Genomic DNA, 23,174 nt, shown 5'->3' with positions numbered 1-23,174 from the left:
AATTGGTACGTATATTATGTACAAACGGTCTTAAGCACGTGGTCAATCGATCGATCGATCAATCAATCAACCAAACAACGAATCTAACGTTACACGCGTACAGCTGAAAAGGAATTTTTATTGACTCGAAAGAAATGACAACTATATAATGTACGATATAATCGGATTGCCGAAAGACTCGGAAATACAGCACAAGATCAAGGTCAGTCAAGCTGCGATGGACGTTAAACTGCGCTAATTTAATCGGCATAATGATTGCAATTCGTGCGACGCGAAGTTCGATGTCAGCAGAGTCTATCTCTGAGATGCGGAAAGAGTGAGAGAGAGAGATGGGGAGCATCTTTTATTAACTATTAGGCGAATCGATCGGTTAGATTTTTCAATCGATACCGTACGTTTCTCAAACTTTAAATTTTAATGTCTTCGTTAAGTCGTTGAAGAAATTCATTAAGGCAAACGATTAACAGATGTCGGGATAGCCAAAAAACGTGTGAAAAACGCGATTCTGAAACTTTCTGATCCAAACCTTTTTTTTTTTTCATAGAAATTGTGGGCAGATTTTTGCAGAATACTTCTTCGAAAGCTTACGATCAAATGTTAAGTGATTAATGCCACGATTTTGTTGAAGCTATGGAATTTCTTCAATCAACTTTTTCCGTTTTTTCGACTCTTAGACACATTGGATACCTAATTATCGTAATTTTCTTTTTACATCGAAATTTGAAGAAATCGCAAGGATTTTGAGACAATTTTAGAAAATGATGAAAGAAATTTACTCAATTATACACTGATTTGAAAAATTTCGAACTACTACGATAATTCGAAACTGGACTATTTTGGTATTCTTCGAAAATTCCGTGACAATCTCTGTAACTAATTCTGATAAGCCTGAAACATTTTCCCACGAACATTCATTCGGAGATTGTTTAACGTCGGATGAAACGTTCGCACTCTACAGCTGTTGTTTAATAGTATAGATATCTACGTCAAAGATCAGAGAACATTGCCAACTATACAACGGGACTGTCATTTGCACCGCCGTCAAGTGAAGAAGAAGAAGAAGAAGAAAAGAAGAAGAAGAAGAAGAAGCGCGTGCGCTTGTAAAAACTAGGTGTCGTCTACATCCATCAGGTATTCCATCGTCGATGTAGACAAGAATATCGTCCCGCGAAGAAAGACTTGAATTTCAACCTTAAGGTCGTGCAATACTCCTGCCTTTACCGACCGAGCAAACTCACCCTTTTTCTTCCTATATTAAATGAACAAACGATCGGAAAGAGTTAAAATTTCGATAGTGCGTCGTTCTTTTGTAGCGGAATTCGGGAAAGTTAATGATACACCGAAAATGGTGAAGCAAAAAATTTGTGCCAACCTTTTATTAACGTAATTATTACGATTTCTAATCCTCGTTCAGCGACCTCAATATTGCATGAAAACAGTTTCACGATGGATTTTTATTTTACTCCTCATTCTTTCCAGAATTCCGTAAAGTATCTCAGCTATGCACTTTTTGGTCCCTGAATTGCGGGAAATGTAGGAATAACAACACGTGTAAAAAAAATCACACATGCTTTTGGAGATTTTCGGGATATGAGTAACTTTTCTTAATTCCGTTGCAAAAAAGCGATGCACCGTAGAAATTTGATACCTTTTTATTCGTTTGTTAAAAAAAATGATAACCTTAACTCACCGTCAATTTTGCGTGAAAATATTAACGAAAATGAAAAATATCAAGAGACTTTTTTGTGGTCTTCGAATATGTTGTTCAATGTTGCATATTTTCAGAACTATTGTGACCTCTAAACTGAAAAAATTGAAGAATCGAAAATAATCGTATTAAATTGAGAGGAAATAGAAGTTTATATAATTTTTAATTTTTTTTTTACAAAATATTGTTACCTACAAAACAGGTCTCTTGATATTTTTCACTTTTGTCTGTATTTTTACGGGAAATCGACGTTGAGTTAAGGTAAGCATTTTTTTTTTTTTTACACGTTATATCGATGTAAAAACGAAAACTCGAAAGCAGGGCCTTTAAATCTCATCCGATCGACCACAAATTCCCAGGGGATTTTTTTTTTTTTTTTTTGCATCATAAACAACGGTTTATGAGGAATCCGCACTGAAAAAAATAAAATAATCTCATTAGATAGGAAAGTATACATATATATGGGTACATTTGCACACGTAATTGCTCATGAAAAGTCAATCAGTGACACATTTAACATGTGTGAATAAATTTTTCACCCGAAGCTGTGAGCAACACTTTATATTTTATTCGACCGATCTTTTTCGCAGTGCTCATCGGAGTGAAACCGTATTAATATTAACGCCATGTGAAATTGTGCAGGCTGCAGATGGACGAACGAATATGAAAAAGAAACTTGCTGTCACCGGTGAAATTTGATGCTTTATTTAAATTCGTTTCAATCCTACGATAGACCATATTTTACGATTAACATAAACTGGGACACTTTTTACATATTATAACTATATCAACTTTGATATACTGTTACTTTATTTACTTTCTTTTAATCTTTTTTTTCCGTTACTGCAATTTAACAGATAGTAAGGACTGGTTGAATAAGTAATGCAAATACTTTTTCGTTTTGAAAATGCGATAAAAAAAATGTAGCATGTGTATTATTTATATATATATAAACATGATGTAATTATCTTGACGTAAAAAATAGTCAAGTTCGTAAAAAGTTGGTAGAAACCGTATAAAATCTATTGGTTTTTTTTCTGATTAGTTTAATTTCCAGTACAGTGTAATACTTGTAACTTTTTTTAGCCGCGTTTCACGACAATCTTTTTCTTTTAGTGAAAATAAAAAATTGAAACAAAATATGCGAAGAACACAATTTATCAGTAGAGTTAGACGGTACAGTATTCCTGGAAACTTTATCAACGAACTACAAATGTAAAGTGAAAAAAAAATATATATAATATTCGCATAGAAAAATGCAGGAATGTTGTAGCTCTGCAATTGGATTGGTTAGAAACAAATTTCGAAGCTTTTGACGGTCAGTGATGGAATTTATTGATTTTAACGGGTCTTGAGCAATTTACAGAGGTTCAGTTCGAGTCTCGGGTCTTGTGTGAAATATTGCCTTAATGGGATCGTCTGGTGTGAAGGCTGTTTCTTTAAAAGGTTTTCGAGCATTTTTTCACACAAACCGTTGAAATAAAAATTCTGATTATTTTCACATTATATGTATTTATCGACGTTTGAACAAACTTTGTGAATTTCGTAGTAACGAAATATCGAGTATAACCTGATGTATACTGCCCGATAGGAACGGATGTAGAAAAAAGTGTAGCGAGCTAAACAAATGGAGAAAGAATTTTTTTCGTAAATCAAAATCTAGTATAAACATCATGATCGTCTTAATTCACGCTATAGATATAGGTATAATAAAGATGGTGTAAAAATTTTAACAAGATCGGTCTAGTTTCTTTTTCAGACATCCCGTCCACACTTTTTTTACATACGTTCCTATCGGGCAGTATACAATACAAGTTGTATGCAATATTAAGTCTCCGAACAGTGAACAAAGTTTTTCCATATGTCGATAAATATAATGTGGAAATAATGAGAAGTTTTATTTCAATGGCTTGTCTTGAAAGGATACTCGAAAAAACCTTTAAAGAAACAGCCTTCACACTGGACGATCACCTTAAATCATGTAAATTATACCGTTTTCTACTCGCAGCGGTGCGTTGAATAATAAATTATATTGTTTTACCGCAGAAATGCCCGATCTTTCAGTACACCTGCAACATTCACCTGCACGATGATTCACGGTATGGAAAATAAAATCAGCTTTTTTTTTTACTTCTAGCGACAAACGGTAGAACGAATTTTCTTCACTCGTTATCAGTTAATTAATATTGAGTGTACAACTTATAATGAAATATACTTTGCTAGGTCTGTGATAAAATTCTCGCAAAGATTTTGGTAAATAGTTTTTTTTTTTTTTTTCAACGAGTTTCCTGCAAATGCTGTTTACACAAAATTTTCATAAAAATTGAAACATTCCAAAAATATCATGGGACAATGCTCATGCTTTTGTAAATTGTTTTTATACATTTGTAAAATTGTTCAATCGTAGTTACTACAGTGCGAAAAATTTCATTTGTTGCAGTAATTAGGAAAATTGAATTGAAAACTGTTTAAATATTGTTTTTTCATTTTCTACCTAGAACTATATGTTTCCATCATGGTGAAAAATGAAAATAGTTAAGGACCGAGCGGTAACCCGGAACTAAAAATTTCTCTCCGTGTATTCGGTAGAAATAGAAAATAAAATTTCCAAGTTACGTTGAAACACTTTTTATCCTATTACGGCAGCAGAGTCTCGTCAGATTGTTATCTAATATATTTTCTCGTGCATCGCATTAGCCTCGGCGTTAGCAGAGAGACTTTGTCGTGTGGGTGCAGTTAGCGGTAGCGGATTTCTGGATACCGCAATCAGCGCACGTTAAACGATGCACGCATGTCGCAGCTCGTATTTATATTTATACCTACCGGTAAATGAAACGCCAAAGAATCTCGATAAAACTTTATTTTATACGTATGGGAGGATGTAATAAAACCCAGCCGCAGGTCATCGGCAATGATATTTTATGCCTGCGTTAATACAGTTTATGCAAAATTCCGCGAAAGTCTTTGGCGCACTTCGCAAACGGTTGTAAAACCTCTCTTCTTGTCGACAATATTTTGTTGGTTATATTCGACTTTCAACTTCACGTCGTGAAAGCAATTTTACTGTGTTATTTTTTGTTTATTTTATTTTCAACCCTAATCGTCGCAGTGACTTTGAATTAGAGATAAAAATATAAACATCTTCTCAATTCGCGTATGGGTTACAAAATTGCGTATCTTAAATTTCGATAAGGATAAAGTTCGTGACGTTTTTTAATTTGGGATTATACATTTGTAGGAGAAATTTTATTTCGCAATTTCACGATGGTCTGAAGTTCGATTAAACGGTGATAAAGACGAAGCAAAATTTTGCTCTTGAATGTCATCGTGATGGATCGGAATATAGTTAATTGTTGAACATATTTCGTTACGTCAACTTCAAATTTTCGATGTAAGTTTTTCAAGAATAATTTTAATATTCTTTACCCGCTGTGTAATTATTTGCTTAATATTTATATACCTACATACGTGGTTGAATATCTGTTTTATAGGATGATTTTCTCGTCTTCTTTCTCATGTTCTCTTTTTCTCCAACTCGTATACATATAAATAAACATATATATATACTTGTGACTCACCACCCTCGATTTTCACAATTTTTTATACAAATTTATATTTATACAAAATCGCAAAACTAATTCCGAAAATGGCGTGTTTAAAAATTTGAAAAAATTTACAGTGATTCTATGATTCAACATGAGATTTTTGAGCCCCACGTGATAATGGAATCTCAATATTTACTATTTTTTTAGTGTTTAGTTTTTAGTTTTTGAATATCAAAATCGTTTTTTTTTTTCCTTTTCTTCTTCCATCCATCTCGACGTAAATAGGTTGCAGAATTGCGTTATTTTCAAGAATCCATGATTTATTATTTAGATCAGGGATTAGGAAGAAACGAAAAATAAGCACCAATTCATAGAACAAATCGTGGAATATTGTATGTGAATTTTTGCAAATTTTAAAAAATAGCGTGTTTCGCAATACGATTTTCAATTTTCATTCAAATTTCAATCGTGGCTAAAAAAAATGTTTAAAAAATTTCGAGGTCCTCTTGGGTCGATAAGAACGTTATAGTAAAAAATGATTGAAACCGAAGAGGCTGGTATACATAGGTTGCTAATTTGACGTGGAATGCTCCATATGTATATTCACATAAACACACACATGTAGAGTAGAAAAACTAGCATTCCTCCCTACAATATCGTTACGCAATCATAATGTACCTACATTATGTGAACTGTAAACCGCGGGAAGGTCGATTGGTATTCAATGGCGTTGGAAGTATTTCGAACGTGACGGGGCCTCTTCTTGGGACGTGTAACTCGGTCTGGGACCGCTCAGGGCGACCCTGACGACTCGACAGCCGTGCCAGCGGTCCCAGGATACGTGTCGGGGACTCGGTATGGGAAAGTTGAAGAAAATTGTTTATTCTATATATATATATATATATATATATATGGCATTGAATTTAAAATACCTTTGTACTCACGGATGCAAATTTTCTGATATTTTCGCGGAGAGGATAAAAACAAAAATTTATACATCCTTAATCGTAAGGAAGAATGGGGTAAAAGTTGAGAGAACATGCGGAGATTTTTTCAAGAGGTTGTTGTTTTTTTTTTTTTGTTTTCTTACAATTTTATCTTCCTTCGCTTTTTATCACGATTTTCTATCAAACTTGACTTATTGTTATGTACAACCAAGGAAAGTGTGTCATCGTTGTTTTAAAACAGCTGGTGAATTAGTCTGAGAAAACGAATAAGAAAAATAGAGAACGAAGAGGGTGATGGTGAAAAGAGAAAGAAAGAAAGAAAGAAAGAAAGGAAAATAGGAAAGAAAGAAAAACGAAATGGCGAAGGACGGGGACGAATAAAAAATGATGAAGTAAGTGAGAAAAAGAGAAAATTAGAGGGAGGGATTAAGATGGTGTGAGGAGGATAAAAAGCGTAAAAGAGAATTAGAGCTATACGGCGCGTCGTTCCGCAATCTTTACTTTTTATCGGATACCTTGAATATTGCCGTTTCAGCCGCAAAACTGTTACTCGCCGAACAAAAATGCTGCACTGATACCGCAGAATTTATTATACCTTTTATGACACTCTCTGTTCAACAGTTAAAAAATTTACCGTCACTTAACGATCATTTTTATTTGGATTTTTATCATGGATATTTTTTTATTGTTAATCTCTTTCTTTAAACATGATACAAATTCGACTGCAGTTCTACACTCTCTTAATATTTATTGCTGATAAATTTAATTGTCTTCTATTTATTTATTTATTCATTTTTTTTTTAACGATAAGCAAAACGCATGTTACATAATAAAAATTTTATTCAACGGACTGTTTTCTTTTCTCTCGTTTTCTTTTTTTCTAACAATTTTAGACATTATTGAATTTACGCTCAACCACAGTCTGTATTTAAATTTCACGTCAAACTTTATGAATACGTTTGAAATGAACGGATATTATTATTATTGTTAACCTTCTACAACAAAGTTTTCTACATTTGACTTTGCATCAAATTCACTGTCTATTCGATAATTCGTTTATTCTTCTCTGACAACGATTGCTCTATATATATTAAAAATCGCAATAAACTTTGATGTACGACTTTGAAATATATAGACTATCATTGCATATATATCCGAAGAAATTTTTCGCGTGTAACGGTTTGCGTAAAATTGCACATCTCGTTAGAATATTTTTTTCTTTCTAATCATACCTACACATTAGACTGGGACAAAAAAAAAAAACGAAGAATTTTTTTTTTAATGGTACTGTAAAAACATCGTTCATGACGATAAATAAAAATTATTCTGAAAGTTTGAGCCCTTAATATTAATATTAAGGGGTGTATCGTTACAGCTATTGATTTTTTAACAGTTACCGCAATTTTTTACCCAAAATCCGTCAATTATCAATCTGAAAAATTTTATCAATCCATATTTTTGAAGGAAATTAAATTTCCTACAAAAAAGCTCTCTTACTAAATTGACGTGGATCGAGCCGTTTCCTTGTAATCGTGCCTTAAACATTGATTTGTTTTTTCAAATTTTTGTTTGAATTTTTGATTTTTGTAGTTACCAGAAAAATCAATATTTTCATAGATCGAACCATTATTTTTTTGGGAAATTTGACGCTCTACAAAAAAGGTCTCTTAACATTTTTCATGAAATTCACTCCTTTAAAAGTTATTCGACATTGAAATTGTATTCAAAAGTAATTTTAAATCAAAATCAATATCTGTAACGATACACCCCTTAATAAAATAATATCAAGGGCTCAAACTTTCAGGATAATTTTTATTTGTCTTCACGAACAATGTTTTTACAGTAGCGTTAAAAAAAAATTGTTCGTTTTTTTTTTGGCCCAGTCTAGTACACATGTAACATTCCGTACGATAATATCGTATATAATGATTTAGCATACGCAGGTATATAATTATTCATTTACTCATTTCATTTCCGTGAACGGATTAAGAATTTTCTGATCTTCTTATTTTCTCTTATGCATATAATACCTTATACCTGATACTTTTTTCATCTTATTTTCGTACGCTTAGTTGAATATATTACGCGTTCCGTGAAATGCATAGAACACGGAGAGATGGTCTCGTCCATCCCGTTGCAGCAGCTCACAGACAGTCCTTGGTGCATATTATATGTATATGTATACATGCATGTGTATGTATACATACATAGATACATATGTATACTCACTCGGTGTACTTTTCGCACGCTTCTAGACTAACAACAGAATCCTCTGTACCGCTTCTGCTATTATATAAAGAGCGACGGTTAAAGTTACACTTCCTAGTGATTCTGTGATGAATATGAATGGGTCAGATGTTTCAAACAAATTGCCATCCCGGTACTTACATGACGTAGAAAAGACGTTCACGAAACGTCAGACGGTCGGACATTTCAGAACCGGCCATCGAGATGCTTTGCATACACGTGTATCCGCCTGACGGAAAATTGGGAATGATGTGTATTTTTATTTTTTAAACTTGTGTCCCTTTTAGAGCGGTTTTATTTTTGTCGTTTTCTTCCATTCTTATTCTTGGCCATTTTTATTTATTTTTTTTGGCTGGTCTTACTTCGATCGAAATACATTTTGCAACGCGTTTAATACGTATTATTGAAGTTAATCATTTTCGTTTATCTGTCATTAGTTTTTTTACTACATATTTTATTCGAAAAGGAAATATCGTAGAAAAATGTCACTTCGAGATCATATTGGTAGGTAATATTTTTTATCTTACCGATGTAACATTTCAGGCTGCGTTTAAGAAAAGCTCGCAAGTACTGAAAATATAATTTTAAACCAAACGTAGCCTGATAATGCACGTAAAGACTTTTGTCAAAATTGTTTTAAAGATAAAATTTGAGAGAAACGTATCGTTGCTTTCCATTTTCAAGCCACGTTTATTATTTTTAGTTACTGCTTTAAATCAATTTTTCAAAAATCACTGCTATCGATATTGTAGTATAATTTTATTCAAAATGAAAACAACAAATAAATGTAATAATAATAATAAAAGGCTACGCGTATCCAATTTGACTTTCCGTCAATTATAGTCAGATCGTGTGATACAGTTTTTATTACACCTATAATAACATTATCTCGAGATCGATCGACGCTACGTTATTTGTGCACCGGTTTTATCCTCGAGGATAGTCAGGTGTGAACGAGACTTGAGTCAAAGAGTCGGAGAGGAGGAGTGAGAGGAGAATGGGGATAAAGGGGCAGCCGGAAAATCGTGATTAATTTGAATAATGTCAATTCGTAATGGAACCGCGAGATCTTAGGCATCCCGTATCTGGAACTTATCGTTCAAAATCGATTCTTCCATTACAGGCTTGAACAATCAGCACGCGCCGCGGTAAGAATTCGACCTTTTTTTTTTTTGTCCACGATGGACGAGGGGGATAAAAAGATGAATAAAAAAAAGGGCAAAATCCCCCCACGTACGAAACTCAAGTGAAATTTACTTTTAGTTTTTCGCAATCATATTCGAAACGATCGATCGAAATTTTTTTTAAACAATTGCAAGGTACCTGATAACGTTATGTGAGTCGATACACGCGGTTTATCATACGATACGTTATCATGCACATACAGCTGCAGGATGAGAAAACTTGTTGAATGAAAAAAATAACGGTCAATTGCTCACGGCACGTGCGCAGCAGTGTTTTATATATATATATATATATGTGTGTGTGTGTACATATCGTGATAAATCGAATTACGAAAGGTGTAGTACGATTCCTTTGTACCCAGAGATACATTTCTTTTCGGTTTTTGTTTTTTTTTTTTTTTTGTCGTCGTCTTCTTCCGATTCGCCGTTCGCCGGTTCTGTTTCGTTACAGTAGAGGTATATTTTTGTCCGAAAGGTTTTATTATTATTCGACCCCGGGATTCCTTACTACTCACTCGTACACCCATTCTTTGTAGAATGATGTTATTTTGTCGAGTTCAGTGCAGCATCGTGCGAGAAAACCCCGTTACTTCAGTCAACGAACAAATCGAACGATTCTCTGTAAGTCGTGATTGTCACTTATCAGACGCTTTTGTAAGCGGTGACAATTGATAATAATGTAGATTTCGGTGAAACGAAACGGGAAACAAAACGTCGTTCCCGCTTTGTAACCACGGTGTTCTCATCGTTCGCGCTTAACGGTCACCGTAACATTTTGAAAATCGGTTTCCTCGTTCTCGGAAGAAATTCGAACTTCCCACCTCGGAATTCATGTCCGGTAATTTAGCGAGTGTTACAAAATGATAACGGTGACGAACTTGGTTTGCTTCAGAATCGTGGATTGACTAGAGTTTTCGAAGAAAAAAAAACAAAAAGAAAAGAAAGAACCGAAAAGGAAACAAGTCGACTATTGTCACGGGTTGAAATCCAAAGTATGACGATTATTCTTGCGTCCACGTATTATGTAATGATAATGGAGATTGAGAAGATGTGATATGACAATTAGAGATAATTAATGCAAGTATAGCCTTGTAATGAAAGCAGATGTATAATACGTGCGGTGCAAGTACGCTTAGGTACAGCGGTTTATATGGCGTGCTGGTATACCTAGAATTATGAAACCAAAGCCTGCGACAATATCGTTGTACGTAAAAGAAAACAGTCTACCTATGTATAATTTACCCACAGCTATGACGTTAGATTCATACGCTTGTAATCCAAACGAGGAATTGCTCGAGTCACACGTGTGTGTATAAATGGTACGAATGCGCGTATAATGGATACCGGCAGGTGTGTTATAAAGGATTTTTCCCCGATGTATACTTACGGTATGGGAAGGTAACAATTTGCGGCTATAGTCCTCCGCGTATACGCGGAAATTTGTTGATCATAGTGCAAAATCAGGTGCAATTAGTCTATGAAAGTCTTGAAACAGCAGTTTCCTTGTCTCTTTTACTTCTTTTTATATACTTCATTGTTTACGTACGTACAGCGAGGAAAAAGTCAAGCCGGTGAACTAGGCGTGAAAAAACGAAAAAAAGAAAAATAATAATAATAAAATAATTGTCGCACTTACTTGCGGTAGAACTTGGTGAAAAGTGGAGTAAACGTGACGTCGATTGAATTTCGGTTTTTGTACGGTGAGGATAAATAACTCTAATGACACGTTTCTACATGCTGAGTAATTCTATTGTCGTACTTTCAGCCGGGCGGACAGTCACGACGAGCTTTCGCTCTTTTAGATCGTCGCGGTCGATTTTACCGGCAGATCGACGATCCATACGTTGCTCGGTCGATAACCAAGTTCGGCAGAGACCTTGGCCGATAATAATTCACCAGCGTCGTACGGCAAGCTGTACCAAACACTTTTGTCGGTGTGGTTCGCTCTATTGAAATCTGTAATCCCGTTGAGTTCAAGGTTACGCAGTGAGCTATGTCTTGGATCGCGATCGACGAGCTCTCGATCAAAGCGATTTCTTCTCTTTACTCGACTTTTACGTATCTTTCTACAAATTGTAATATTATCTTTTTATTCCGAGATGGTAAAACAGTTTGAAAGAAATTTGATGAAAATTTTTAGCGTAGCTGCAGCTTATCTCGAAAATAATTTGCCAACGGATGAGCCGAAAAGTAAGTTTATAGTATATTATATATTAGATACAGGTTTTTCGTTGAAAAGAAAAATTAGAAGAAGGAGATGTCGTACTCTGGATGTTTAAAAACTTGATTAAGTCTTTACGGTAATTCAGATTCATGTTCAAGCTCGATAACATATGTCCGTAATTCAATCTGCTAAAAAAATCACCACAATTCGATTACTATTGTTCATTTGAGTGCGTTTGTTTTGACACATCTTTAAACATCTTTTCGCAAAGTCAGCTTGAATTCGAACTTTTTGAAATATTATCGATTCGTACAGATCTCGTTGGTTTTTTCAATAGTACGTAAATTTGAGTCAGTGTCCGTTTGAATGTAACTGGTACTCAAACTGTAATTCCAAACTTTTTACAACAAGCGTATTGGTCGACGTCTAGAGGGAGACTGTACGTTTATACCATAATTGGTAAGAGGTGGACGTTGATTTTAATTAAAATTGTCGGGCGTTGGCACTGCACGGACATTCCAGATCAAACCTGAATCATTTAATCACCCGTCCTCGTGCTATCCCGTTCGCGAGATAGTTGACGACGAGAACCGGGATAAAAGGCGTATTATAGCCTGGAGGTACGACGCGCACGGTGTAACATCGATACAGGTACATGGGTGTAAAATGAGACGGTAATCACGTGCCGAATTCCGTCAGGGAGTATATCTTTGATCGATGAAAAGGTCTGAGAGAAAAGTGATTGTTAGCCGCATATCGAATCATCATCATCATCATCCTCATTATATCGTAGTTACCTGCAGAATAAGAATTACCTAAATTAGCCATACGCGAAGCAGTTTACTTCAAAAACGATATTCGTGCACGTTAGGGTGGTTCATTTTGCAACGTTTTTTTTTTTTTTTGAAGTTGCCACAGGAGAAATTTGCGACAAATAGTGAAAAAAAAAAAGTTGTCGTAAATCCTGGAGGTGATTTACCAATTATTGCAATACTTGTTACTTGTTTTTAAGCGTACACCTTACGGACTTCTGTGTATTAGTTTATCTATTTTTTTTTTCTTGGTTTTTTTCGGTATTTGTCACAAATATTCGCGTGGCACCTTTAAAAAAAATAATAATAATAACAGTATTGAAGAAACGAACCCCCCTAACGTGCGTGCAAGGTGCATATTAACGAAGCGCAAAGTGTATCACGTTATGGACCGGTAAATGCACAGGTATACTTACACTCGGTTACTCCGCGGTTGAATGGTTCTTATCATCGAGTGCCGTGATGGACCACGTGCGGTCCATACTAACCGTGATTCCGGGGGTCCGTGAGGATGGCCTTCGAAGGTCTCGGCTCCCCCTCGCTAGGATGCATCTCGCCAAGGCGTGAAGAATCCGCGTGACTCGTCAAATCTACAAACCGCTTTCAATTATCCTCCGTCATTGTGATGCTGTTTTATATTTTACTCCTGCACTGTACTCGAGGCACAATGTCTCGGAACGAAAGTTTAATCCATCTCTAAATAGGTTCGTCTTGTATACCCGACCAGCAACCATTCGCCGATCCCTGTGTCCGTGCTGGAGGCAATCGATCTTACTCCATCGCGATTGACGCAATGAACGTAAACTATTCGTCAGTCATACTTACCCATTATTCTGTTATATCTAACCATCGATTTGCGAGCTGTGAGAATTGGAAGTACCAGTTGGAAACTAGGTGTATAAACCTCTGGAACACTTTCACAATCAGTCAGTTTCTCACTATGTTGGAAAAACTTGAGACCACGATGAACGCGTTTTTAGGTTCGAAGATCCTCAGGATCGCTATGACCATGGAGACTACGCAAGGAGAGGAAACTCAAACGGATGAATTGACAAAACTTGTCACAGTAATCGTACACGTCGGGTTTATTTTTAGTAACACTAGTGTCGTTGATGTTCCCTTTGCACTGAAGTTTCATTGGTTGCAGGGATGCCCAAGATCGACTAATCGATGATTTTGCACTACGATTCGTAGAAAGTTTTCACCGCCACCTTACGCTTCATCCACTGTCTTCGGTGCATACGGAACATCGGTGCCTTCTCATTTCAGATAGCTACATATTTTTATACGTGGAGTTTCTGCTCCTGATGTACTCTCCGTGGCTACAACGATTAATGAATTCACGGTTATGATTATTTTCAGTACCTATCTTTATAGTCATACTTGTATCATGAGCAAAAGGCTAGAGAGTTTCAGATCATTAATACCCAATAAACAATGCCAGTATATAAAGCGTATGAAATTCGTCAAAAAAGAACGTTTTATTCTGTAGAATAAACGTGCAGCACCTACGTATTTTATTGCGAAGAATGTCCGCCGTGATTTCGGTTTATTAAACGTTTTTGGTGGACGTCTTACGATAGTTGTTCATATGCAAATTTTATACGTTTGAAACCAAACATTTATAAATCGTATCTCAATTTGTTGATAAAACGTATCGAAAATCCGTTATTTTAATATTTATGGTAATCGTCTAATATTTGGATATTGATGACTACTAAGAGACGTTTCGCAAGTACGTTTTAAAACTCAAATTATGAAGGAAATTTTTTCTATTAAAATGTGTTGACAATGTCCGTTTAACTAACGTGACAAAATGTTTTCTGTTAATGACGCTTTAATCTTTCATTATTTATGTCTAAACGAATATTATACAGTGTTAAAAAACGTTTTTAATTGGACCTCTAGACTTGAATACATAACGTATCTTGGATGTGTAATTGAAAGCGTATATAGTACACTGCTATAGAGGAAGATCATTTCACGTTAGCTAGAAACAAGTCTGGGTTGAGTTAGAAAGCGTACGAATTTAGTTTATATATGTGAATCGATTTTATTATATCTTTGTTAGAACGTTACACAAATATCTTATATCTATAAATACTCATTTATCAAAAAAAAAGGTACATCTTGTAGCTCATAGACACAGCTCAACCTACACTATACTTTCGTCTTCACGGTAGTTACAACTAACAGAAAACGCTAAGAATATTACACTTATATCAGAAATATTTATATGCCTGTATGATTTGTACTTTTATATGACTGTTTTTAAAATTAGTTGACGTTTACCACAGTTTCTTAGCCCTTCTTTCGTACATAGGTATGCCGTGATCGAGCTAGTTTTAACCAGTCTTTCACGGCACACGAAACACTGGTTTCGGTTGCATCACCAATTTCCTTCTTGCCAAGAAAGGTTTGTTTCACAGCCTCTGAGAAAAAATACATCAAAAGGAAGGTACAATATCACGATATTGATAACTGATAAGGAATAATTTCAATGTAAATTGTGATGAATCTCGAATATATTGGGAAAAAAGTTAACAGTTTGCATAATTTGAATAATAATGTGTGAATAATATTGTTTTCACACGATAAATCCAAGTAATAACTGTTTCTCGAAAATTTCATGAATTATTCATTACCGTAAACAGTTTCCATTGTCAATGTCTTTTGAAATGGGACTTTGTCCCTCCCTGCCCAATTGAATTGCATCGCTAATTCGTTTGTGAGTAGTGACCTCATTATAGCCAACACACATTGGCGACCGCTTGTCCCTCCAACAGAAGCCAGTTTCCCGGTCTGCAACAAAATACTAAAATGAATGAATGTCGAATTGAATTCAAAATATTCTTACTGTTATCAACATCGATAACAATTTTGACTAGTTGGAGATTGTCGATTCCTAATATTTTTTCAGCATTTTTTAACGTTAACCCTCTCGATCAGACCGAGACCGATTTCATGTTGAATGAAAATCTCTCACCATATTGATATTTCGATGGGTGAAAGCAGTTTACCTCAGGGTTTAGGAGTATCTATAAGGCCATCTGACCTTGCTTAATGGAACTATGCAGTTAGAACCCTGACCTTGCGACCGATACAGTTTTATGAAGCCTCAAAGTGCGTGTTGCGTAGAAGCAACATACGGTCCGAGAGGGTTAAAACGTTACGAACCGCAATTCTGTATGCCTGTAGTAATTTTCATTATTCCTTTGCAGTCAACACATACCGAGCGTATTCTTCAATGAGAGACAACCCCCTCCCTAGTGCTAAGCCAACTCAGGCACATGACGCGTACGTGAAGTTCGGTCGAGTGGAGACTAACATGGCCACTGGCATTCTATCCCCTCCCGGCCGAGCCTCATGTGCCTGTGTTGGTTTGCGCTAGGGAGGGGGTTGGCCCTCATTGAAGAATACGCTCGGTATTAGTACCTATCCGTATGTCATGACATACATATTTTGAATATGATTGCAAGGTCTACTCACTAAATAAGTTCGATGCTCTTCGGATTTCAGGATATTTTCGAGGTTGGAGAAGTCTTCCATGGAGTTAAGAGGAAGTTTTGGGAATTCGGCTGGTTTCTTTGTTACGTCGATGCTGACTTCCTTCTGTTTTGAGAAGATTTTACGTAGTAGCAGATGGTTTTGTTCAGTGTAGGATTTAATGTGTTCTAAATACTGCAGAGTTTTTTCTTCAAAGGTATTCTGTTCGCGTGATGTGGTCGGGGTTGAAGGTTCAAGTTGTGAAAAGGATCTTGATAAGTCATATTGCGTGGTAGACCTGATGATCCTACTAGAAATGTTTCTATTTGATGTTTCATATCCAGACAACTGATTCGGTGACTCATGGGAATTATCATTATACTGGTGCTGTACGATCTTGTGGGCCAAGTTTTTCTTTGGTGTCTGATTTTTGGTAGATCCTTTGGCTGAGTTAATGTAGCGAGTATTCTTATTACGGTTAGAAGTCGATTCATCGACTTCGGACGGTGGCAAATTCTCGTCAGCTGAAGAGGTGTAACCTAAACTACTTGAACTTTCACGAGAACGCTTCGTTTTTTTTTTTTTGTTACTAACGTGTCGATTTTTAGCCTTCTTCTTGTCGGTTTTGTGTTTACGTTTTTTCTTTTGCGGCTCAGGTTCGACATCATCACTGTTCGTAGCTTCATTCTCGTCCACGTCATTGGTAATATCTTGCTGAGGTATTACAGTGGATTTTTTAGCGATGTTGCGAATTATTCCGGATTCATCGGACGTGCCCAGCTCCAGTAGGCGCGCCATCGTTGCTTCGGTGTCGTGGTAGTCATCTGTTAGTTAATCAAGGAATATCAATCAATACCGAATGCTCATTGATTAGCAAAATTAATCACAAATGTACAATATGATCAAAATATATCGTCGTAACTCTTATCCAAGTGAAAATTAATATGATTGAAACATTCAATCCGTATACAATTGTAAAAAAAAGTTCTACGTTCCAATAATCACCTCCGGTATGCAGTACTTTGTGAATGGCAAACTTTGGCCATGTTTTTTCATAGGCAGCCTTTGATTTTACAAGTTTTGTAAAATGATCTTCAGTTTTTGTCCGTGGCCAGTAACATTGGGTGTTGTTTTCGACCAGCCAAAGAACTGGTACCAATGCGCATTCTCTATCTTCGCCAACCAAGAATTCAATCACCGCATACATAGTTCTGCAGCACGACTGAGTAAAAACATCGTTAAATGTATCATATTCTCTAGTCTGGTGTATAAATTTATATTTGATCAAAATTCAAGCACTTTTATTCCACTCTGAGCAAAAAGTGCCAGTTTAAAAGTTTTTAATTAGGACATCAACATAGGAATATGCAAGGTAGTATATAAGTTAAAAGATGAATCGATCATGAAACATTATGAAGATTTTGGGAACGCATGTCTAACCAATACTTGAACGTCAATGTGACGTACAAAACTATAATAAATCAGCTCAAAAGTGATGTTATGAACATATGGTAGAGTTGGGTATATTGGACTACTAGGTAAATTAGACTCGGCATATACGGTATATGGTAATAGGTATACGATAATGTTATTTTTTGCTAAACATCTCAATTGAAGCAAACTTTTAATATAAAAGAGATAATGAACCTACGATTCTCGGGAATGTGTGCGAGGTAGACATAGACATACTATACATGTCTTGAACGAATCCCTCTTCCTCGTACACATTGCCGAGAATCGTAGGTTCATCATCTGTTTTTTGTCGAGAGCTCGTTTCGTTGAGATGTTTAACAAAAAATAAAAATTTTATTTCATTTCGTGTAGTATCGGAGTTACTGCGAAACCATCTTTAAATGGAAGACAGACGAATTTATGTAATATATCATCGACGCGATAAGATTTCGCTACGTTGAAACTTCTTACGAAAAAAATCCCTAGTTTGGAAGATTTAATAGGTTTCTGATAAAGGTCTCGCTTGTACTTGAACGGAGTACCTATAATTCTATATTCTCCGGCAATGAAAAGGATTGATTTGATCACTAATATTTCTGTCCCACAAGCTACTACATTATCCGGCCTTTTTATTGATATTTTGAATTTTTTCGTTTCCAGAGCCTGACATTCACGAGAATTTCCAATAAATTTGGGTTTAGGAATAAATTTTTCCTGACAATTAGTTTTACGAATAGAACTTAGTTCTTCAAGTCGATTACTCAGCTGCTGCAGCGGCAAGCGTTTCGATCGAATAAGTCGTTTCAAATGGCCCAAATGATTTTCATACACAAAGCAACTGTATTCTTCTAATGGGCCAAATCGTTCTACGTCGTCTATGACATGCAGCAGCGAATGTACATTATATACGACAAAGTTTTGTCCGTATATCTTAGCACCTTGAGTAACGAATTTTTCGATCATATCTTGCGCGATGTTTCGAAAACGCGAGAACAAGGCTGTATTCGATAGAATATACACGGCGGCAGACAATAATAAAAAATGTTTGTACTTTTTTCGATCTAGCACATCCCGCATTACAACAGGGCCGGAATATAACAAGAAAAATCTAAATTCTGTCGCTTTCCATCGATGCAAATCCAAAAATCCACGGGGCTTTCGAGGAAACTCTGCCGGAACATATCGCGCCAATAGTTTCATTATACGTTCAATTTCTAACAAAATATCCTTAGACAATTTGCAATCACGTGAACCCTCGACCCAGTATTTAAGGAGCAACCTCTTCAAAATTCCCAGGTAGATTAAATGCATGGGATCTAAAGGAAATTGGGAGACTAGTCCCACGTAAAGATCTAAAAGAGGCGAACGTCCTTTAACGTGACGATCGTTTTCACTAGGTGCAACAAAATCACTATCTTTTCGCTTCTGGAATTCGGTGTCACATGGATAACACAGTTTACGGTTGAGATGAACTGCGCGAATCTTACACCTCTCGCAAGCATCCTTACCCGAATGTCCTAAACACATTTTCAACATAGATCTCGCGGGCGCGTCACACGCGAATAAACCAACTCTGACAAAGTATTTGGTGCCATTAAACTCAAAACCATTGGTGCTTAAACGTGACGTTTCTTTAATTAAATCTCGTAAATATGAAGATAGTGGCATCGGTTTACCCGTACCATAATAAACACCAATTACAAATGGGCTATCATCGATCATTGAAATACTGCGTCCCAAAATTGGCCAAAATGATGTTCCGCTACTTTTATAAACGGGAATCCCATCAATATTAAAATCAACTCGCAACGTATGTTCAGGTGACAGTCCTTTTTTGAGACCTGACTCGAGTTTTTGTCTCAAGCATTTCTCCAAACCGAAATAACACATTTCTCCGTTGTCTAAATTTAACGTTTCAATACGTCGTGACGTGTGAAGTAGAGTCCTAGCACTTAAGGGTAAGATAGGATGTGCTGGTTTCAATAATGCTAGCAATTGATCGATCGCGTTATGTGTGATGTTATTTGAAGATGCCCAGTCGCGCAAATTTTCAACAAAGTTCGTTTCATCATCTAAATGCACTTCATCGCTGACGGAACTTGAATTATCTTCAGAACTGTACAACGTAGCTTTGATGCTATCTATGTCACTTTCGATGTCTTTGAAATCTTTATTATCGCGGTTCGAATTAGAGTTTTCTTCATTCTGTTCATTACTTTGATGGATATGATCAACATCATAATCGCTATCTATAGAGTGCACATATTCTCCGATACAAGACACATGTTCATGACTAGCATCTTTTAATTGTGATTTCGTAAGGTGCTCGAGTGCACAATTATTGCCTGCAATACTCAGTAATACTTTACGAGTATTTATAGCTGTTTTGCGACGCAAATGTCGTTTACTCAGAACTTTTAAATCATGAGGCATGTTATAAAACTAAATAATAATACACACCAGACAAGAAATGATGTACGCTTTAACGTGCTTGCCTTATTTGTCGTAAATATCCGCACACCACTCTGAAAACTAAAAGTTAAATGAACCTAATGAACGTAGTACGTGAGTCAATACAGAAGATTCATAGCAATAAAGCTTTTACACGAGTTAGCGCAACAATTTATATAAAATTTTATTGAAAATTAAGTAATTTGATCAAAAATGCTGTTTCGTGTATATTTTCTTGGATTTGGGCTAAATAAATATTAAAAAGGCATTTGTAGCCGAACAATTTTGTAAACACGAATAAAAAACGTGGTCAGCTACCCATCGAACGTATATAATACGCAGGTAATGAGTAGTTTCATTCTATTGGATTTGACTCTGACATTTACCGATAAACGCATAGTATACTCATGATTTACGTTCAGTAGTAGGAATCGTGATATATTTCAGGACTAGATAGTACTGTTACTAATATTATTATTCTATAGTACTTATAGTTCTATGTATCGCTATTTATTGTTACTACAAATTAAACAAGATCGTAGTTTAACGTTGAACCAATTCTGGGCCGATGTCCTGCTTATATTCTAATACTTTTCGAATAGTATATCATGACGCCTACTACTGAACGTAAATCATGAGTATACTATACGTTTATCGGTAAAGATCAAAGTCAAATCCAATGGAATAAAATTACTTGTTACGAATTTCCTGCGTATTATATACGTTTGATGGGTAGATGACCACTATTTTTACCAGTGTTTACAAAATTATTCAGGTGCAAATCCCTTTTTAATATTTATTCAGCCCAAATCCAAGAAAATATACACAAAACAGAATTTTGGATCAAAATACATAATTTTTAATAAACCTCTATATAAGTTGTTGCACTAACTGGTGAAAAAGCTTTATTGCTACGGATCTTCTCTATTGTCTCTATTGTCTAACATGACCGTCTTCTTCTGATGGATAATAATTGTTATTTTCAATTGAAGGGAAAAGAAAATAAAAAATATTGTCAAAATAATATTTCTGTGATTTCGATGGCACAGAAATATTTACGTGGCTGTATTACTATACTTTGTTACTTTGGAAGATGCTACGAGTTCATATGTATGTTATAGATATGTTGAAACGGTATCTAAAAAAATAATAAACACGAAACCGATTTCAAACAATACAGAGCAAAAGTTACTAATAACCGCATGATCACATGGGATGATTATTAACATGAAGTTTTCCTCAAATTCGACAAGAACTAATATAATTAACCTATAATATACGTATCATAGTAAACTTAACACATATAAATAACGTTTAAAAACAGTTCAAAAATATTCATGAACGTTATATAATAAACAATAAACTATTCCATATTTTTATGGTACATCGTTTGGTTTAGAGAAAAAGACGCAGAACATTACACATAGTTTCTTTTGAAGAAAGAAAAGAAAGGAAAGAAAAAAATACAGAAGAGACAGAATTTGAGTTGCAAAACACATTATTTTTTCAACCAAGAATGCTCGATGTATTAAGACAAAATACCACCATATTTGGAAAAATATGTAGTTGTACTTACCAGCGTTATTTAATGACGAATTTGCTTCTTCCGTCTAGGCCGCAGATTAACAATAGCTTCTCACCTTTTTTGCTACACGATCACCGATCGATCCGAGCACCTCCGCATTCGGTTGACGAATAACGCCATAACCAGCGCCTGAGGCCAGTTGCAAGGGTGGGGATGAATATAGGCTCCCAGACAAAGACAAAGATAGAGGAGACGCAAGAGCGACAGAGAGATCGTGCCCAAAAGGGAATCAACTTTGCCATATATGCCCGTGTTATTCCGAGCTGTCCTTGTCTTACCACTCGCTATACTTACACTTACTGTATGAATGCGCGGTCCATGGGATAAGTTCTGTCTCTACATATAATTATTGCGCTCTTACTCTAGCTTGCAGCGTTACCGACGCTGACGCACCAGAGCAGGAGAATAATATATCAGTAGTGACACAATGTATAACGCACAGAACTCCGATAAAATAGCGCGAAAAATAAACGTACAAACGACGTTAAAAATGCGACAGGATATGATGAACGCTTGTTTTAGCAAGTACTCATACAAGATATTGAAGTCTTGACGTAATTCGTGCCAAATAATGAGATTTAATATATTATAATATGATAACCAATATTGTGAAATAATTATAAAAATGTACAATAAATTATTATTCTTGGTACGAAATTATTCACGTTTCGGACACTTCTTTATTCTCTTCCTTTTATTGGTTATATCTATGTTCCATGCACCGGTAAATGAATACAAGATCAGTGTTCAGCTTTAGTTACCACATAATATTGGCATCAAAATAACGGGTAATTAAAGTCCATTTTTCGGAAACTAATTATAAGATAATCAACTGATTTGGCCACCGCTTGGCATCAGGCGGTTCCGCATACATGAATACTAAAAGTGCGTTCATAATCTGAATATTGTACTCAACGTTGAATTTTCCTCAATCGTGTTGAAGTAAAACAAGTATGAACCCATTTGATCAAATATACATATTATACAATTCAATGTATCTTGAAAATAGTCCGATATTGAATAAATTTCATAAACGGTTATTGAACGTAGATCACAAGTAGCAGTAAAACGTGAACAATAATCGTTGAAAAAATACGTTCATCAAACGATGAATATATTTCTGTGCAATAGTGGAAAACCGCAATAATTAAGCGCTTAATTGGGGTTGCTGGTAGTTGTATGATGAATGTACAATATATATATATATATATATATATATATATATATATATATTAGGGTGTGTCGAAAATGAACTTTTTTTTTTCTTCGCTCCTACCACTCAAAACTTTAGGTTTTGACATTAAAGAGGTCCTCGTTCAAGGAGGGCGCTGTAGCTTGAAGTTTAGAAGTCGCTCAACGAGGATTTAGGTTTCCCATCTAATTAACACGTAAAAAATATTGTTTTTCGTTCAAAATGATGTCAGGCATCCAAAAAATTGGCGATTTCTGTGCTTCTTGGCTTATTTGAAAGCATGACTCATCCCCTAAACGATGATAGGTCGTTTTTCGACTTACCTTGTACCAATTTTTTTTACGCCACTTTTCGACCACAATAGTCACTTTTTCAAGTTTACAAAGTCTCCAATGTATCAA

At 35.5% G+C, this 23,174-nt stretch overlaps 2 protein-coding genes across 5 annotated transcripts in view; one reads left to right on the top strand and one right to left on the bottom strand.

The window, feature by feature from the left end:
- LOC124211374 (uncharacterized) overlaps window positions 1–23,174 on the top strand; it is a 30,026-nt gene that overhangs the window by 3,872 nt on the left and 2,980 nt on the right. The gene's annotated exons all lie outside the window — the stretch shown is intronic.
- LOC124211371 (uncharacterized) lies at window positions 14,636–22,110 on the bottom strand. 4 transcript variants are annotated; one of them, XM_046610364.2, is made up of 6 exons: window positions 21,573–22,110; window positions 20,006–20,077; window positions 17,099–17,315; window positions 16,097–16,917; window positions 15,253–15,409; window positions 14,636–15,039 (listed from the first exon to the last, which is right to left on the bottom strand). In XM_046610364.2, the coding sequence occupies exons 3-6, from the start codon at window positions 17,298–17,300 to the stop codon at window positions 14,909–14,911; spliced, it is 1,311 nt and encodes a 436-aa protein (XP_046466320.1). In that variant the 5' UTR covers window positions 17,301–17,315; window positions 20,006–20,077; window positions 21,573–22,110; the 3' UTR covers window positions 14,636–14,908. The 4 variants fall into 4 exon arrangements, with proteins under 4 accessions (XP_046466320.1, XP_046466321.1, XP_046466323.1 ...); XM_046610365.2 differs by lacking the exon at window positions 20,006–20,077 and having other exon boundaries at window positions 21,573–22,109; XM_046610367.2 differs by lacking the exons at window positions 17,099–17,315; window positions 20,006–20,077 and having other exon boundaries at window positions 21,573–22,107.

Source organism: Neodiprion pinetum, chromosome 2 (assembly GCF_021155775.2).
Source record: "Neodiprion pinetum isolate iyNeoPine1 chromosome 2, iyNeoPine1.2, whole genome shotgun sequence".
NCBI classification, from domain to species: domain Eukaryota; kingdom Metazoa; phylum Arthropoda; class Insecta; order Hymenoptera; family Diprionidae; genus Neodiprion; species Neodiprion pinetum.
The sequence above is the reverse complement of the archived record's forward strand: the minus strand, read 5'-3'. Positions and strand labels throughout refer to the sequence as shown.

What these genes read in the sequence shown, in the direction of transcription:
- LOC124211371 (XM_046610364.2), bottom strand. Translation starts at nt 17,300, where the DNA reads ATGTATGCGGTGATTGAATTCTTGGTTGGCGAAGATAGAGAATGCGCA. An exon ending in CAAAGTACTGCATACCGGAG is followed by an intron (nt 16,918 to 17,098) that starts GTGATTATTGGA and finishes ATTAACTAACAG; the next exon opens with ATGACTACCACGACACCGAA. An exon ending in GACAATGGAAACTGTTTACG is followed by an intron (nt 15,040 to 15,252) that starts GTAATGAATAAT and finishes ATTTTTTCTCAG; the next exon opens with AGGCTGTGAAACAAACCTTT.